The 20,458-nt window shown below is 41.0% G+C and overlaps 1 protein-coding gene across 1 annotated transcript in view; it reads left to right on the top strand.

The window, feature by feature from the left end:
* Positions 1–20,458, top strand: part of HEPHL1 (hephaestin like 1) — a gene marked incomplete at both ends in the record, with an annotated part of 93,483 nt that overhangs the window by 54,091 nt on the left and 18,934 nt on the right. Inside the window, 2 exons of the mRNA XM_082845207.1 lie at positions 12,709–12,921; positions 15,714–15,927. Of these exons, the coding sequence (XP_082701333.1) occupies positions 12,709–12,921; positions 15,714–15,927 (427 nt within the window). The remainder of the gene's footprint in view (positions 1–12,708; positions 12,922–15,713; positions 15,928–20,458) is intronic.

Raw genomic sequence — 20,458 nt, 5'->3', positions numbered from 1 at the left:
GTCAACAAAAATGCCTAGAGGGAAGAGATCAAGGTGGTGGAGTAGGAGAATGTGGAACTCATCTCCTCCCACAAACACATCAAAAACACATCTACAGGATACAGAGGAAGATGGCAGAAGAGTAAGACGTGGAGATCACCTTCCTCCCCACAGATACATCAGAAATACATCTACACGTGAAACAACTCCTACAGAACACCTACTGAATGCTGGCAGAAGACCTCGGACCTCCCAAAAGGCAAGAAACTCCCCACGTACCTGGGCAGGGCAAAAGAAAAAAGAAAAAACAGAGACAAAAGAATAGGGACGGGACCTGCACCAGTGGGAGGGAGCTGTGAAGGAGGAAAGGTTTCCACACACTAGGAAGCCCCCCCGGACGGAGACTGCGGGTGGTGGAGTGGGGAAGCTTCGAAGCCACGGAGGAGAGCGCAGCAACGGGGTGCAGAAGGCAAAGCAGAGAGATTCCCGCACAGAGGATCGGTGCGGACCAGCACTCACCAGCCCAAGAGGCTTGTCTGCTCACCTGCCGGGACGGACAGGGGCTGGGAGCTGACGCTCGGGCTTCGGAGGACAGATCCCAGGGAGAGGACTGGGGTTGGCTGCGTGAACACACCCTGAAGGGGCTAATGCGCCACAGCTAGCTGGGAGGGAGTCCAGGAAAAAGTCTGGAGCTGCCGAAGACACAGGAGAATTTTTCTTCCCTCTTTGTTTCCTGTTGCACAAAGAGAGGGGATTAAGAGCGCTGCTTAAAGGAGCTCCAGAGATGGGCGCGAGCCGCGGCTAACAGCACGGACCCCAGAGACGGGCATCAGACGCTAAGGCTGCTGCTGCTGCCACCAAGAAGTGAATGTGCGAGCACAGGGCACTATACACAACTCCCCTCCCAGGAGCCTGTGCAGCCAGCCACTGCCAGAGTCCCGTGATCCAGGGACAACTTCCCTGGGAGAACGCACGGCGCGCCGCAGGCTGGTGCAATGTCACGCTGGCCTCTGCTGCTGCAGGCTTGTCCCACACTCCGTCCCCCTTTGTCCCCCTGGCCTGAGCGAGCCAGAGCCCCCCAATCAGCTGCTCCTTTAACCCCATCCTGAGTGAAGAACAGATGCCCTCAGGCAACCTACACGCAGAGGCAGGTCCAAATCCAAAGCTGAACCCCAAGAGCTGTGCGAACAAAGAGAAAGGGAAATCTCTCCCAGCAGCCTCAGGAGCAGCAGATTAAATTTCCACAATCAACTTGATGTACCCTGCATCTGTGGAATACCTGAATAGACAACGAAACATCCCAAATTGAGGAGGTGGACTTTAGGAGCAATGATATATATATGTATTTTTTTCCTTTTTCTCCTTCTGTGAGTGTGTTTGTGTATGTTTCTGTGTGTAATTTTGTCTGTATAGCTTTGCTTTTACCATTTCTCCTAGGGTTCTGTCTGTCCGTCATTTTGGTTTTTTTAGTATAGTTTTTAGCACTGGTTATCATTGGTGGACTTGTTTTTGGTTTGGTTGCTCTCTTCTTTCTTTCTTTTTTTAAATTACTTTAAAAAAGTATTTTTAATAATTATTTTTTATTTTAGTAACTATTTTATTTTATTTTACCTTCTTCTTCCTTTCTTTCTTTTTTTCTCCCTTTTATTCTGAGCCGTGTGGAGGACAGGCTCTTGGTGTCCGAGCCAGGCATTAGGGTTGTGCCTCTGGGGTGGGAGAGCCAAGTTCAGGACACTGGTCCACAAGAGACCTCCCAGCTCCACATAATATCAAATGGTGAAAATCTCCCAGAGATCTCCATCTCAATGCCAAGACCCAGCTCCACTCAACAACCAGCAAGCTACAGTGCTGGACACCCTATGCCAAACAACTAACAAGACAGGAACACAACCCTACCCATTAGCAGAGAAGCTACCTAAAATCATAATAAGCCCACAGACACCCCAAAACAAAGCACCAGACGTGGACCTGCCCACCAGAAAGACAAGATCCAGTCTCATTTACCAGAACACAGGCACTAGCCCCCTCTACCAGGAAGCCTACACAACACAGTGAACCAACTTTAGCCATTGGGGGCAGATACCAAAAACAACGGGAACTACGAACCTGCAGCCTGTGAAAAGGAGACCCCAAACACAGTAAGTTAAGCAAAATGAGAAGAAAGAGAAACTCAGAGCAGATGAAAGAGCAAGGTAAAAACCCACCCGACCTAACAAATGAAGAGGAAATAGGCAGTCTACCTGAAAAAAATTCAGAATAATGATAGTAAAGATGATCCAAAATCTTGGAAATAGAATGGAGAAAATACAAGAAACGTTTAACAAGGAACTAGAAGAACTAAAGAGCAAACAAACAGTAATGAACAGCACAATAAATATAATTAAAAATTCTCTAGAAGGGATCAAGAGCAGAATAACTGAGACAGAAGAATGAATAAGTGACCTGGAAGATAAAATAGTGGAAATAACTACTGCAGAGCAGAATAAAGAACAAAGAATGAAAAGAGTTGAGAACAGTCTTGGAGACCTCTGGGACAACATTAAACGCACCAACATTCGAATTATAGGAGTCCCAGGAGAAGAAGAGAAAAAGAAAGGGACTGAGAAAATATTTGAAGAGATTATATTTGAAAACTTCCATAATATGGGAAAGGAAATAGTTAATCAAGTCCAGGAAGCACAGAGAGTCCTATATAGGATAAATCCAAGGAGAAACACACCAAGACACATATTAATCAAACTATCAAAAATTAAATACAAAGAAAAAGTATTAAAAGCAACAAGGGAAAAACAACAAATAACATACAAGGGAATCCCCATAAGGTTAACAGCTGATCATTCAGCAGAAACTCTGTAAGCCAGAAGGGAGGAACAGGACATGTCTAAAGTGATGAAGGGGAAAAACCTACAACCAAGATTACTCTACCCAACAAGGATCTCATTCAGATTTGACAGAGAAATTAAAACCTGTATAGACAAGCAAAAGCTAAGAGAATTCAGCACCACCAAACCAGCTTTACAACAAATGCTAAAGGAACTTCACCAGGCAGGAAACACAAGAGAAGGAAAAGACCTACAATCACAAACCCAAAACAATGAAGAAAATGGTAATAGGAACATACATATTGATAAACACTTAAATGTAAATGGATTAAGTACTCCAACTGAAAGACATAGACTGGCTGAATGTATACAAAAACAAAACTGGTATATATGCTGTCTACAAGAGACCAACTTCAGACTAGGGACACATACAGACTGAAAGTGAGGGAATGCAAAAAGATATTCCATGAAAATGGAAATCAGAAGAAAGCTGGGGTAGCAATTCTCATATCAGACAAAATAGACTTTAAAATAAAGACTATTACAAGAGACAAAGAAGGACACTACATAATGATCAAGGGATTGATCCAACAAGAAGATGTAACAATTGTAAATATTTATGCACCCAACATAGAAGAACCTCAATACATAAGGCAAATACTAACAGCCATAAAAGGGGAAATCGACAGTAACACAAGCATAGTAGGGGACTTTAAGACCCCACTTTCACCAATGGACACATCATCCAAAATGAAAATAAAGAAGGAAACACAAGCTTTAAATGATACATTAAACAAGATGGACTTAATTGATATTTATAGGACATTCCATCCAAAAACAACAGAATACACATTCTTCTCAAGTGCTCATGGAACATTCTCCAGGATAGATCATATCTTGGGTCACAAATCAAGCCTTGGTAAATTTAAAAAAATTGAAATCATATCAAGTATCTTTTCCGACCACAACGCTATGAGACTACATATCAATTACAGGACAAAATCTGTAAGAAATACAAACACATGGAGGCTAAACAACACACTACTTAGTAACCAAGAGATCATTGAAGAAATCAAAGAGGAAATCAAAAAATACCTAGAAACAAATGACAATGAAAACACGACGACCCAAAACATATGGGATGCTGCACAAGCAGTTCTAACAGGGAAGTTTATAGCAATACAATCCTACCGTAAGAAACAGGAAACATCTCAAATAAACAACCTAACCTTGCACCTAAAGCAACTAGAGAAAGAAGAACAAACAACCCCAAAGTTAGCAGAAGGAAAGGAATCATAAAAATCAGATCAGAAATAAATGAAAAAGAAATGAAGGAAACGAGAGCAAAGATCAACAAAACTAAAAGCTGGTTCTTTGAGAAGATAAACAAAATTGATAAACCATTCACCAGACTCATCAAGAAAAAAAGGGAGAAGACTCAAATCAATAGAATTAGAAAAGAAAAAAGAGAAGTAACAAGTGACACTGCAGAAATACAAAGGATCATTAGAGATTACTACAAGCAACTCTATGCCAATAAAATGGACAACCTGGAAGAAATGGACAATTTCTTAGAAATGCACAACCTGCCAAGACTGAACCAGGAAGAAATAGAAAATATGAATAGACAAATCACAAGCACTGAAATTGAAACTGTGGTTAAAAATCTTCCAACAAACAAAAGCCCAGGACCAGATAACTTCACAGGCGAATTCTATCAAACATTTAAAGAAGAGCTAACATCTATCCTTCTCAAAGTCTTCCAAAATATAGCAGAGGGAGGAACACTCCCCAACTCATTCTACGAGGCCACCGTCAGCCTGACACCAAAACCAGACAGAGATGTCACAAAGAAAGAAAAGTACAGGCCAATATCACTGATGAACATAGATGTAAACCTCCTCAACAAAATACTAGCAAACAGAATCCAACAGCACATTAAAAGGATCATACACCATGATCAAGTGGGGTTTATCCCAGAAATGCAAGGCTTCTTCAATATGCTCAAATCAATCAATGTGATACACCATATTAACAAATTGAAGGAGGAAAACAATATGATCATCTCAATAGATGCAGAGAAAGCTTTTGACAAAATTCAACACCCATTTATGATAAAAATCCTCCAGAAAGTAGTCATAGAGGGAACTTACCTCAACACAATAAAGGCCATATATAACAAACCCACAGCCAAAATCCTCCTCAATGGTGAAAAACTGAAACCATTTCCACTAAGATCAGGAACAAGACAAGGTTGCCCACTCTCACCACTATTATAGTTTTGGAAGTTTTAGCCAGAGCAATCAGAGAAGAAAAAGAAATAAAAGGAATACAAATTGGAAAAGAAGAAATAAAGCTGTCACTGTTTGCAGATGACATGATACTATACATAGAGTATCCTAAAGATGCTACTAGAAAACTACTAGAGTTAATCAATGAATTTGGTAAAGTAGCAGGATACAAAATTAATGCACAGAAATCTCTTGTATTCCTATACACTAATGATGAAAAATCTGAAAGTGAAATTAAGAAAACACTCCCCTTTACAATTGCAACAAAAAGAATAAAATATCTAGGAATAAACCTACCTAAGGAGGCAAAAGACCTGTATGCAGAAAATTATAAGACACTGATGAAAGAAATTAAAGATGATACCAACAGATGGAGAGATATACCATGTTCTTGGATTGGAAGAATCAACATTGTGAAAATGACTATACTACCCCAAGCAATCTACAGATTCAGTGCAATCCCTGTCAAACTACCACTGGCATTTTTCACAGAACTAGAACAAAAAATTTCACAATTTGTATGGAAACACAAAAGACCACAAATAACAAAAGCAGTCTTGAGAAAGAAAAACGGAGCTGGAGGAATCAGGCTCCCTGACTTCAGATTATACTACAAAGCTACAGTAATCAAGACAGTATAGTACTGGCACAAAAACAGAAATATAAATCAATGGAACAGGATAGAAATCCCACAGACAAACCCATGTACATATGGTCACCTTATCTTTGATAAAGGAGACAAGAATATACAGTGGAGAAAAAACAGCCTCTTCAATAAGTGGTGCTGGGAAAACTGGACAGCTACATGTAAAAGAATGAAATTAGAACACTCCCTAACACCATACACAAAAATAAACTCAAAATGGATTAAAGACCTAAGTGTAAGGCCAGACACTATCATACTCTTAGAGGAAAACATAGGCAGGACATTCTATGACATAAATCACAGCAAGATCCTTTTTCACCCACTTCCTAGAGAAATGGAAATAAAAACAAAAATAAACAAATGTGACCTGATGAAACTTAATAGCTTTTGCACAGCAAAGGAAACCATAAACAAGATGAAAAGACAACCCTCAGAATGGGAGAAAATATTTGCTAATGAAGCAACTGACAAAGGATTAATCTCCACAATTTACAAGCAGCTTATGCAGCTCAATATGAAAAAAACAAACAACCCAATCCAAAAATGGGCAGAAGACCTAAATAGACATTTCTCCAAAGAAGATATGCAGGTTGCCAGCAAACACATGAAAGAATGCTCAGTATCATTAATCATTAGAGAAATGCAAGTCAAAACTACAGTGAGATATCATCTCACACTGATCAGAAGGGGCATCATCAAAAAATCTACAAAGAATAAATGCTGGAGAGGCTGTGGAGAAAAGTGAGCCCTCTTGCACTGTTGGTGGGAATGTAAACTGATACAGCCACTATGGAGAACAGTATGGAGGTTCCTTAAAAAGCTAAAACTAGAACTACCATACGACCCAGCAATCCCACTACTGGGCATATACCCTGATAAAACCATAGTTCAAAAAGAGTCATGTACCACAATGTTCATTGCAGCTCTATTTACAATAGCCAGGACATGGAAGCAACCTAAGTGTCCATCAACAGATGAATGGATGAAGAAGATGTGACACATATATACAACGGAATATTACTGAGCCATAAAAAGAAATGAAATTGCGTTATTTGTAGTGAGGTGGATGGATCTAGAGTCTGTCATACAGAGCGAAGTAAGTCAGAAAGAGAAAAACAAATACTGTATGCTAACACATATATATGGAATCTTAAACAAACAAACAAAAAATGGTCATGAAGAAGCTAGGGGCAAGATGGGAATAAAGACGCAGAACTACTAGATTGATGTTTTGTACCACATTAAGAAACTGAAGAGTAAAAACTATATGATCACCTCAATAGATGCAGAAAAAGCTTTTGACAAAACTCAACACTCATTTATGATAAAAATTCTCCAGAAAGTTGGCATAGAGGGAACATACCTCAACATAATTAAGGCCATATATGACAGCTCCACAGCTAACATCATACTCAGTTGTGAAAAGCTGAAAGCATTTCCTCTAAGATCAGGAACAAGACAATGATACCCACTCTCACCACTTTTATTCATTAAATTATTGGAAGTCCTAGCCACAGCAATCAGAGAAGAAAAAGAAATAAAAAGCATTCAAATTGGAAAGGAAGAAGTCAAAATGTCATTGTTTGCAGATGGCATGATACTATACTTAGAAAATCCTAAAGACATTACCAGAAAACTACTAGAGCTCATCAATGAATTCAGTAAAGTTGCAGAATATAAAATTAATATATAGAAATCTGTTGTATTTATACACACTAACAATGCATTATAAGAAAAAGAAATCAAGGAAACAATCTCACTTACCATCACATCAAAAATAATAAAATACCTAGGAATGAACCTACCCCAGGAGGTAAAGGACCTGTACTCAGAAAACTATGACACTGGTGAAAGAAATTGAAGACAACAAAAACAGATGGAAAGATACTGTGTTCTTGGATAGTAAGAATCAATATGTTAAAATGACCATTCTACTCAAGGCAATCTACAGATTCAATGCAATCCCTATAAAAATACCAAGGGTATTTTTCACAGAACTAGAACAAATAATTTTATTATTTTTTCCTTTATTCCAGTTTAATTAATCACATTAAAAATTAATTTTTATTAGAGTATAGCTGATATATAATGTGTTAGTTTCTGCTGCACAGCAAAGTGAATAAATTATACATATATCCACTATTTTTAGATTCCATTCCCATATAGGTCATTACAGAGTATTGAGTAGAGTTCCTTGCACTACACAGTACGTTTTTATTAGTTATCTATTTTATTTATAGTAGTGTGTATATGTCAATCCCAATCTCCCAATTTATCCCTTCCTCCCTTTCCACCTTGGTAACCATAAGTTTGTTTTCTACATCTGTGACTCTATTTCTGTTTTGTAAATAGGTTCATTTGTACCATTTTTTTAGATTCCACATCTAAGCGAAATCATATATTTGTCTTTGTCTGACATACTTCACTCAGTATGACAATATCTAGTTCCATCCATGTCACTGCAGATGGCATTATTTCCTTCTGTTTTATGGATGAGTAATATTCTATTGTATATATGTACCACATCTTCTTTATCTATTCATCTGTCAATGGACATTTAAGTTGTTTCCATGACCTGGCTGTTGTAAATAGTGCTGCAATGAACTTTGGGGTGCATGTATCTTTTTGAATTATGGTCTTCTCCAGATATATGCCCAGGAGTCACGTTGCTGGGTCATATGGTAACTCTATTTTTAGTTTTTTAAGGAACCTCCATACTCTTCTCCATAGTGGCTGTACCAATTTACATTTCCACCAACAGTGTAGGAGGGTTCCCTTTTCTTCACACCCTCTCCAGCATTTACTATTGGTAGATTTTTTTGATGATGGCCATTCTGACCAGTGTGAGGTGATATCTCATTGTAGTTTTTATTTGCATTTCTCTAATAATTAGTGATGTTGAGCATAGAACAAATAATTTTAAAATTTATATGGGAACACAAAAGACCCCAAATCTCAAGAAAGAACAGAACTGGAGGATTCATGCTCCCTGACATCAGACAATATACAAAGCTATAGGAATCAAAACAGTTTGGTACTGGCACATAAACAGACACATAGATCCACAGAAGAGAATAGTGAGCCCAGAAATGCACCCATGCACTTATGGTCAATTACTCTATGACAAAGGGGGCAAGAATATACAACGGAGAGAAAACAGTCTCTTCAATAAGTGGTTCTGGGAAAACTGGAAAGCTACATGTAAAGGAATGAAATTAGAACATTCTATAACACCATATATGAAAATAAAATTAAGATAGATTAAAGATCTAAATGTAAGACTGGATACAATGAAACTCCTAGAGAAAAACATTCGCAGAACACTCTTTGACATAAATCCCAACAATAGTTTTTTGGATCTGCCTCCTAAATTAAAGGAAATAAAAGCTAAACTAAACAAATTGGATCCAACTAAATGTAAAAGCTTTTGCACAGCAAAGGAAACCATCAATAAAATGGAAAGACAACCCACTGAATGGGAGAAAATATTTGCAAATGATATGCCTGATAAGGGATTAATAGCCAACATATATAAACAGCTTTTACAACTCAAAATCAAAGAAGCAAACAACCTGATTAAAAATGGGCAGAAGAACTGAGTAGACACTTTTCCAAAGAGGAAATACAGATGGCCAACAGGCACGTGAAAAGATGTTCAATGTTGCTAGTCATCTTAGAAATGCAAATCAAAACCACAATGAGATATCACCTCACACCTGTCAGAACAGCTATTATCAAAAAGAACACAAATAGCAAATGTTGGCGAGGATGTGGAGAAAAGGGAACCCTCCTACACAGTTGGTGGGAATGTAAATTGGTACAGCCACTGTGGAAAACAGTATGGAAGTGTCTCAAAAAACTAAAAACAGAACTACCATATGACCCAGCTATTCCACTCCTGGTTATATATATATCCAAACAAACAAACAAAAAAACCCCAAACCACTAATTCGAAAAGATACATTCAGGACTTCCCTGGTGGTCCAGTGGTTAAGACTCTGCACTTCCAATGCAGGGGGCCCAGCTTCGATCCCTGGAAGGGTAACTAAGATCCTGCACGCCACATGGCGTAGTCAAAAAATTTAAAAAAAGAAAGAAAAGAAAAGATACATGCACTCCAATGTTCATAGCAACATTATTTACAATTGCCAAGATATGGAAGCAACCTAAGTGTCCATGAAGAGATGAAATGGATAAAGACATGGTATATATATATATAGGAGGAAATAAAACTCAGCCATAAAAAGGAATGAAATTCTGCCATTTGCTACTATGTTGATGGTCCTAGAGAGTATTATGCTTACTGAAATAAGTCAGACAGAGAAATACAAATACTGTATGTTTCACTTATATGTGGAATCTAAAAAGTAAAACAAATGAATGTATATAACAAAAAAGAAACAGACTCAGACATAGAGAATAAACTAGGGGTTCCAGTGGGGAGAGGGAAGGGTGAAGGGGCAAGATAGGGCTATGGGATTAAGAGAAAATAACTACTATGAATAAAATAAATAAGCTATAAGGATATATTGTACAACACAGGGAAATATCGCCATTATTTTGTAATAACTTTAAATGTAGTATAATGTATAAAAATATTGAATCACTATGTTGTACACCTAAAGCTAGTATAATATTGTAAATCAAATATACTTCAATAAAAATTTTCTTCAGTGCTTAAAGCAAGCATGGCGAGATAACAGGCCTTGTCTTAGGACCAAGCATAACATCTGATTATTGGGAAACAATAAACAAATGTTTATTAAACATTATGGGAAAAATTATGGGAAACATTATGGGAAAATAATGAAATAGCACTTTCCCTCTCTCCCAAGGAAGTCCAAAAACAGTTCAAGGTTCCAAGTGATGCACAGCACCAGCTCAGACTCCTGTGGTCCTGGATGTTCTGTTCCAACAGAGTCCCCTCTTGGACCAATGGAAAGCATGGAATAGTGCACCTTCAATATCATCTTCTATGAAAAATTTTGTTATAACTGAATACAAAATGTAGTTCCTACCTCTCTAGTAGCCAATAGAAAAGGTAAACTCAACTATAAATTAGGAAACATAACAATTCCTTAGTGGAGAAGCTAGGTTGCAAAAGAAATTTATCATGAGAGGCCTGTATATAGAAAACAAAAAACAATCTAATGGACCATGTCAAATCCAGCCCCATCCTGGTTTGGCAATTTGAAATACATTTGTATATTTTGAACATGTAGAATATGTCATTTTTCAAGCAAAATTCAAGGAAAATTACGTGTTTTACTTTAAATTTCACATTAATTATAAATTAAATTTTGTCTCCAGTCTTGCTTGCATGAGTGGGAGAAAGAAAGCTGGCAACAATACCAAAGAGAAAATGCCTTATATAGCATACAATTCTTTGCATTGCTCGTATTATATAGTCTATATTCAACGCTGTTTGTTGAATGTCTGAATGAATGTTCCAGAAAGAGAGGCTTTTTGGGGGTGTTGGGGGCACACTGTTTGGCTTGTGGGATCTTAGTTCCCTGACCCAGGCCCTCAGGCCCTTGGCAGTGAGAGCACCGAGTCCTAACCAGTGGACCACAAGGGAATTCCCGGGAAAGAGAGGCTTTAAACTAGAGCTCCAAGGCAACAGAGGATTCTCTACCAGCCAGCCAAGGACTAAATTATTAGCATCACAATCTACAACGATATCTCTTTAACATTCAACAGACAAGACTTAGTTTATTCGCAAGGGCATCATCAAAGATTTTTTTCAGAAAATGTGATATTCTTCTCAGCAGCCCCAGGGCTTCTTGGAATTTCTACTAATAATTCCAGATATTTGAGTAAAATTACCAAGCACCCCTCATTCTGCAGATAAAGAAACAAAAAGTAATTTTATTTGACAATGAGATTGTAACAGATCATTCATGTACATGATGAATGGGCATTAGAAGGAGTGGGAGTGGGAATATCTCTCTAAGGGCCACCAAGCATGAGACATAATTAGGTGCAGTCACCCTTCAGTGCTATTCAATCACGGCATTCATCCCCCAGAGTGGGAATGTGGTTTCTCAATTCTTCTCAAGGCACTGCTCCAGGTAACCACTATTGATGGATTGAGGTTGATGTAAAAGAGAAAAACAATTTGCATTTCTGGAGATACAAAATGTTTTCATATCTAAGTGATCATTATTCAAAGTTCTGTCAGTTATTTTATTGGGGAATGGAAATCAAAGTTATCATAAGGCCAAATTATTTACTCAAGGGCCAACCTCTTATAACTTAGTGTCCCTTCCCCCCACCCCAAAATCCCTCTCCACTGACTAGACATGCAAGTATAATGTCAATCAACTGCAATTTTTTCAAATGATGCAAGATCCATGAAATCAGTGAAGAGATGTGTGATAACTTCTAGAATCAAATGCAAAGCCATTTGCAAATGGGGATCTGACAAAATTAAATAAATAACTGAGGGAAAGACACTTAACAAGGGAGATGACAGGATAAGAACCTCAAAAGAAAATGATTTTCATATCAAGACCTTTAAAAAAGACTTCGAGAAAATTAACGAAGTCTGTAAATATTTTTGCAAGGATGATACTCTTTATAATCTGCAAACCTAAAATGTGAAATGAAGGATATCATATTATACTATCAAACAATTTTGTCAGAAAAAATTACTCCAGAAAACAACCTGGTTTATTTCTTATTGATTCTTAGAATTAAAGCCCTGTGTATACATTATTAAATAGAACAGATTCACAGTTTTAGCGTATTTTCATTATTCATTGTTAATTTCAGTCTCCATTTAAGTTTGATTCACCACGTGACTTTTCCCCAGGACTATTTATTCTCTGATAATAAGGATCTTCTGTAAATAGTTTGAACTTGAACACCACTGCCCCTACACACACTGATAATCTTTCACTAAGATGACGTGTTTTCAGTACATCTACAAACTTATAGTGGGCTCTGCTATCTTTTTCCTTCCATTTAGCTATTAACGGCTATATGTATGGCAACCAGCCAGGCCTAACCATGTGCAAAAAGGATAGAGTTTCCTGGCATATGATTGGAATGGGCACCGACACTGACATGCATGGAGTTTATTTTCAAGGGAACACCATCCACCTACGAGGGACTCACCGCGACTCCCTGGCCCTGTTTCCCCATGTCTCCACAACAGCATTCATGCAGCCAGACCATGCAGGTAAACTGAGGGCCAGCTCAGGTGATCAAATTCCTATCTTCAGGCATATACTCTTTTTTTTTAACATCTTTATCGGAGTATAATTTCTTTACAATGGTGTGTTAGTTTCTGCTTTATAACAAAGTGAATCAGCTATTACATATACATATATCCCCATATCCCCTCTCTCTTGTGTCTCCCTCCCACCCTCCCTATCCCACCCCTCTAGGTGGTCACAAAGCACTGAGCTGATCTCCCTGTGCTATGCAGCTGCTTCCCACTAGCTATCTATTTTACATTTGGTAGTGTATATATAAGTCCATACCACTCTCTCACTTTGTCCCAGCTTACCCTTCCCCCTCCCCCAGAAGAAATTGTTTGAATTAGGGCACTTCTGGGTGTACAGAAAGAGGTATAGTCCTGATTAGAATCAGAGAATCCTGACTATTTTATTTCAAATATATAGTGTAAAGGACAAAGGAAAGGTGTCTAAAATAACATCCACAAAGCAGAAGTGGGAGTACTCCAAATGACCTTGGCTCACAAATCCTAGAAGAATGCTCTTGATTTATATCCATGAACAATTCAGGCCAAGAAAGAGGAATTTTTGTTGTTGTTCTCTTTAAGCACAAACATCATTTTAGTTACTGCTCTGAAGCATCAACCAGGCATGAGCAGCCCAGTGGTTGCTTCCAGGTTATGGACATGAACTTGTCTGCCTTCTTTAGTGACTGATGGTGGTCTCTTGATGAGTCCCAGATGGGGACTTCCCTATTTTCATTCTCTTGGGCACCCAGAAAGCAAGCTGCATTGGGTCTTAAGTTCATGGAGAGCCCATTGAAATCCCTTCTCTTAGTGATTCCCAAGCTAATTATGTAACGGGGGCATTTTAATAAAAGATATAGAACAATATATGGCAGCATATGCTGTCTCATGAAAAATAAGAATAGCAAGTACTACGGGTGTTCAACATGTTTCTCCAACCCAACTTTTTCATTAGTCTTAAGAGGAAACCAATATTCTACCCAAGATGAGTACTTGCCAGCTCTGTCTCCTTTATGAATGGGTATTTACTCCTTTACTCCACACTAGAACTGCAGTTTACATGCCTCTCCGTGTCACTGGTTAAAAACTTGAGGTTTGAGCTTCAAAACTTTTGCCTAAGAACTGTCTCAGGAGTTCCATAATCCCTGCCTTGTAAACTTCTATTATTCAACATTTCTATATTAATACAATTGATCAATTATGAATCATGCCAAGGGATGCCTTGGGAACAATGATCTTTTTTTTAATGCACTCTTCAGGACCAAAGAGGGAAGGGGAGGAAAACAGCCAAATAGGTTTAACCTGTAGAAAGAGGCATTCAAAACTAGAGATGGCTGGAATAATTTTAGGGTTTGGGCTACTTACTCATGTGCCCTACAGGCTTCTAAAGAGCTACATGACGATGTTTTCCAGTTTATATTTGGTGGTGAGTATAAATTGGTTATTGCTGAAAAGCTTAGTTATTTCACCAATTCCTGTCCCATATCTCTAAGCCAAAAGGAGTGCCCAAAACATGGGTAGAGGAGCCTGTCAGTTGCAAGTCAAACGTTTTCTCTTTGAATCTTTTTTTTTTAAACCACTTTATTGATGTATGACTGATACACGAAAAACTGTATATTTAATATATGTAAATTGATGAGTTTGGAGAGAAGTATGCATCTGTGAAAACATCACCACAATCAAGGCCTTAAACTCCTCTCTGTTCTTAGAGAAGATAATTCCTCATCTGTTGAAGGAATGATGAACACATCGATAATGAGCCGCCTGGAGACCCACACAGGCAGAGGAAGCTCTCGCCATGTCTGTCTTCCGAGGTGTCTTCTCTCTGGTTTTATAGAGACCCTTCCTCATGACGGTCACCACGAGGTGCTAGGGTACCCCTTGAACCAGTGGTTTGGGCTCATCCTGAAGGGGTAACTTGTCAGTATTTAGACATGTGTAGCATGATAGAAGCTATCTCTGTGCTTTGTAGGTAGTTAACGAGACCCGCACTCTCACTCACCTCTGAGAACAGTCTACTAGAGGAAGGGAAGATTTATTGATCCAATAATTTCACTGAAAGTTGATACTTTCCAATAATTTGGTTTTATATGATTTTATGGTGAATTCAGTTAAGATATGTGTACCTGATGCCAAGGCATCTGGAAAATTCAGCTTAAAAATTATATTGTTCTCAGTCAGACATGATTGTTGGTTTTTCTTTTCATCTGGCATCATGTAGACTTACCATTGGAAACAAGACCATCCTCTGCTCAAGGGCTTAATGAAGAAATACATTTGGTTTTAATAATAATACCTTACTTGTGTATTGTACTTTACAGCTTATGAACACCTTCAGGGCAAAAGTCATGACTTCAGAAACGTGACCTAATTTGAATTTTGTCTAGAATATTCATCTTACGGATAATGAGTTCCTTTTAAACTGGGTGGGGCGAAGATAATCATCACCTATCAGTGATTTTCTAGGAGTGACCATCTTCTAATAGGTGTGTACAATAGGGAAGACCCAGAGAAATCACCTGTTGGCAACAACTTTGCAAGTTTTATTTGTCCATGACAAATGAATTTCAGATGGTATTTTTTCCCCATAAGTAAATATATTCAGAGTAATTTATTCCCCTTGGTGTCTGATTTTTAAATACTATATAAAGATGATATTTTAAAAATCCACCTTATCGGTCATTTTGAAATAAATTACATAGGTTTGCTAGCAAACCAAAATCAAACTCTCGAGCATCGCACACAACGCCAAGCTATTTCTCTTCCAGGCATCTTCAGGGTGTTTTGCTCCACCCTGTACCACTTCCAGAGAGGCATGAATCAAATATATGAGGTCAGCAGCTGCGGCAGCAAGGACCCTTCTGAACAGCCGTACGGGATGATAAGAACCTTTTACATCGCCGCTGAAGAGGTAGAATGGGATTACGCCCCTAACAAAAACTGGGAGTTCGAAAAGCAGCACTCGGACGGAGGATGGGAAAGGTACCACAGGCGAAGCCGCCGCGGAGTCTCTCGGGTGGGGTCTCACATGCTCCGTGGACGTTTGTCAAATGTGGAAACTAAAAATGCCCTGGTTTTGTCTGCCCAGTTCTGGCAGACAAGAGATTTTATTCAGGGGCACGAAAGCTTAGGGAAACTGCCCTCTGCGTCCCGGGAAAGGGTCTGAAGTCATTCTAAGGGCGCTCCCGTGGCGGGCTCCGTCCACCTCCGCTGGCTAGTTTCAAGGATGGCTGTCGAACCAGCGAATGTGGCTTTGAGTGAGCGTCTGGACTGAAAGGGTTTAGGTAAAGAGGCCCATCTCACAGTGATCCTGGGAGGACAAAAGGATGCAGAGGGAGGCAGAGATGGTGCGTAGATCTGGGGTGAGAGGATGGGCAGCTGTAGATTGAGGACCGCGGGGGCCGTTGGCCGAGCGCTGACCGTGGGGGACAACCAGGGAGCACGTAGGAGGCATTGGCAGAGATCCCCGAGTTGGGACAGGAAAAGCAGTTCTCTTTGGATGGCCTGGTACCCAGAAAGTCCGCCAGATTGACCCTCCTGGGCAGGCCTGTCGGCCAATGCTAAGCACCAATGAATGAGCGGAGGCAATGAGATGCTGGGGTAACACCCAGGCATTGAGTTTTTTTTTTCCGGTACGCGGGCCTCTCACTGTTGTGGCCTCTCTCATTGCGGAGCACAGGCTCCGGACGCGCAGGCTCAGTGGTCATGGCTCACAGGCCCAGCCGCTCTGCGGCATGTGGGATCTTCCCGGACCGGGGCACGAACCCGTGTCCCCTGCATCGGCAGGCGGGCTCTCAACCACTGCGCCACCAAGGAATCCCGGCATTGGTATTTTTAAAAGCTCCCCAAATAATTCGAATATCAGATTCTAGATTAGGAACCACAGCACGGGGCTTCCCTGGTGGCGCAGTGGTTGGGAATCCACCTGCCAATGCAGCGGACATGAGTTCGAGCCCTGGTCCGGGAAGATCCCACATGCCGCGGAGCAACTAAGCCCGTGCGCCACAACTACTGAGCCTGCACTCTAGAGCCTGCAAGCCACCACTACTGAAGCCCATGCGCCTAGAGCCCGTGCTCTGCAACAAGAGAAGTCACCGCACCGCAACAAACAGTAGCCCCCGCTCACCACAACTAGCGAAGGCCCGCGCGCAGCAACGAAGACCCAACACGGCCAAAAGTTTTAAAAATAAATAAATTTTAAAAAAGAAAGAAAACGGGCGTATCATGCCAGACACCCAAGGGTTAAGGGGCATAGCCCAAGACCCCTTCCCTCACCTGGCTGCAAGCCCCCTGCAGGCTGATGAGCACTGGTCTCTACTGCCCTAAGCCCACCAGGGCCGCCGGGTAGAGCCAAGGAGGAAAGGAATAGAAGCATCTCAGGCACAGACCTGCAGGCCTTTCCCCCAAAGTTAACACCCTCTGCTTGGGTATCACTGTCCCATATACGGACGAGGAGACTCGGCCCAGTTAAGTGGTCCAACTAGTCACTGGCAGAGTTGGAGTTGAACATAGACCTTTTGAAGGACAAATCCTGTTTTCAACACAAGCTGACTTTCACACCCTTCTTCCTCTTTGATATTTATTATCACACTTCCCTTGCCCTCCCCTCCCCAGCCCTCGAACTAATCCTCTGTGGTTATGCCCCCCCCCACCAACTCTCCCACACCCAGCTGTTCCGAGTATTAACCTGTTTTGTTTCTCTTCTTACTTGGCCTGTTTTGAGGGTTCAGGCTAATGCAAAGAATGTAATGGTGCCACCTTATGGACAAATGAAGAAACACAATGACTCTCCATTTTTAAAAGATTTGCCTCAAGGACAGGACGGTTTAAAATTCATTCAATGATTCACCAACCCAGTTTGCGGAACCAGACACCCCTCCTGCTAAACCAGTGCCGCCAATACAAGTTAAAGACGGATACTGCAGTAGAAAATGAAATGAATATTAATTTTGCTTTTTATAAAATGATTATTTCATTAACAGGCTGCCATCACTGAAGAAATCATCGTATAATAATTTTGTCACGTGTACAATCTTAGCCCATGAGTGTGTAAGAAATTTATTTTCTTGAAACTCAGTGTAATTTCTGTTCTCAGCCCCATCCCTCTGGGCTGGCAGGAAGAGCTAGCTTTGGTCTTCTGAGATTGTCTCCCAAGCTGCATAGAGAGATAGACAGAGGGTGCTGAGTGTGTCTGCACCCTGCCACTGCCACTGTGGATTGTACCCATAAATAAATAAAAACAAAGTGAGATGAGAGCATTTTCACCTATTAAAAATACAACAGATCTGTAGATAAAAGTGCAGTACAGAAATGAAATGCCAAGTCATCCCAGTGGCAATCTGTGGCACCCCTGTAGATCAGAGCCCAGGAACGAACGCCCCTCTGCACCCCAGTTGCTATGCCTCTGCCGTTTGACCCAAGGCCATATCATAGGACACCTCTAGTTTTCAGACTACCCCTCAGTATGTGTTTTCCCTGAGACATTTATTGTCCTGGTCAGCACAGACCCTCTGCTTCAACTTGGAACCTGGAAGTCTTTCCCAGAAAGGCAACAAATGGGACCATTGGCACAATGCCAGGGTCTGTGCAATGAGAAGGAATTTGAAAATAGAGAGTAGGTTGCTATAGAGAAATAAAGTTATACCTAGCACTCCTGAGCTTGTGGACTGATATGCATGTAATTTAACTAACCTGGGATTCCAGACAAGACTCGCCATCTACCTAGAGTCTGTCATACAGAGTGAAATAAGTCAGAAAGAGAGAAACAAATACCGTGTGCTAATGCACATATATGGAACCTACAATAACAGTACTGATGAACCCAGTGACAGGGCAGGAATAAAGACGTGGACGTAGAAAACGGACTTAAGGACACGGGGGGGAAGGGGAAGCCGGGACGAAGTGAGAGAGTAGCATGGACGTATATACACTACCAAATGTAAAATAGATAGCTGGTGGGAAGCAGCCACATAGCACAGGGAGATCAGCTCGGTGCTTTGTGACCACCTAGAGCGGTGGGATAGGGAGGGTGGGACAAAGGGAGATGCAAGAGGGAGGCGTTATGGGGATATATGTATACGTATAGCTGATTCACTTTGTTATACAGCAGAAACTAACACAACATTGTAAAGCAATTATAGTCCAATAAAGATATATATATAAAAGACTCGCCATCTCTTGAGCACCCCCCATGAGCGAGACATTTTACTAGGCCTTTTACAAACCCTGTCTGATATGACCCTCGCCACACACTTGACCCATCCCATCAGCTCTGGCCCAGCATTATCATGTGACATCCTAGTGAGATGATAGAGCAAGCGCTTATGTGTTTCTTAATAGGTGTCTGACACAGACACAGCTTTACAGGTCTTAGCTTATATGATCCTCACACCAGTCCTGGGAGGTAGATGAATTATCATCACGTCATTTTGCAGAGAAGGGAAGCTGGAAAACAGCAGAGGTGGCTTGAGAGTCTGTGCTTGTCGCCAACACACGTTACTAGGACTCCTGGAAAAATAAAAGTAGGAGAAAAATTCTCTTCTCTTGGAAAGCACACAGTGGTGGGTAGAAGATATACATGCATTTGTTAACTACCTACTGTGTGCTAGGCATTGTGCAAAGTGCTGAGAAGGGCACACAAGGTCCTTTTCATACAGAATTCATGGTCCATGGGGCAGACACTAGAACAAGCACACTGAGTCATGCAGTCACTGTGGGGAGGGAAGCCCCATCTTGGGGGAAAGGCGGGGAGAGGGTAGGTGATCAGGGAAAGCTTCTGGGAAGAAGTAGTCTTTGAGCTGGGACACGAAGAGAGGGTCAGTTGAAGAGGTGGAAGTGTGCTCTCAGCACAGGAAGGCAGCAAGTGGGTGCCTGGAGGAGTGGAGGGCACGTGGAGCTCAAGAGAGTGAATGTTTAGAATGGCATGAGCATAGGGCATGCAGGGGGCAATGATAGGAAACCAGATTTGGGAGGTTGGCAGAGGCAGATAGGGAAAGGGTATGAGAGCTAAATTGAGGAGTCTGCCAGTGGGAAGCCTTAAAAAGCTTTTCCACAAGGACCGACCAACATGTTCAAATTTGTGGCTTAGGATCACTCTGCCTGCAATGTGGAGCAGCGGTCCCCAACCTTTTCGGCACTAAGGACCGGTTTCGTGGAAGATAATTTTTCCACGGAAGGGGGAAGGCGGGTGGATAGTTCAGGCAGTAACGCAAGCGATGGGGAGCGATGGGGAGCGGCAGATGAAGCTTCGCTTGCTTGCCTGCCGCTCACCTCCTGCTCTGGGGCCCGGTTCCTAACAGGTCGCGGACCAGTACCGTACCGGTCTGTGGCCCAGGGGTTGGGGACCCCTGGAGTAGAGAATAGAGAAAGGAAAGGAGCACTGGAGGCAGAGAACATGGTTAGGAACGATTCCAGTTAATACAGGTAAGTGATTAGATTAGGTAGGTGGCTTAGAGTGTCGGCAGTTTAATAGTAGGGAAATGGAAGGATATGAGATACACTATATTTGGAGATA

Source organism: Leucopleurus acutus, assembly GCF_964270905.1.
Source record: "Leucopleurus acutus genome assembly, chromosome: 8".
Classification (NCBI taxonomy): Eukaryota; Metazoa; Chordata; class Mammalia; order Artiodactyla; family Delphinidae; genus Leucopleurus; species Leucopleurus acutus.
This window is presented reverse-complemented; position numbering and strand designations above follow the sequence as displayed.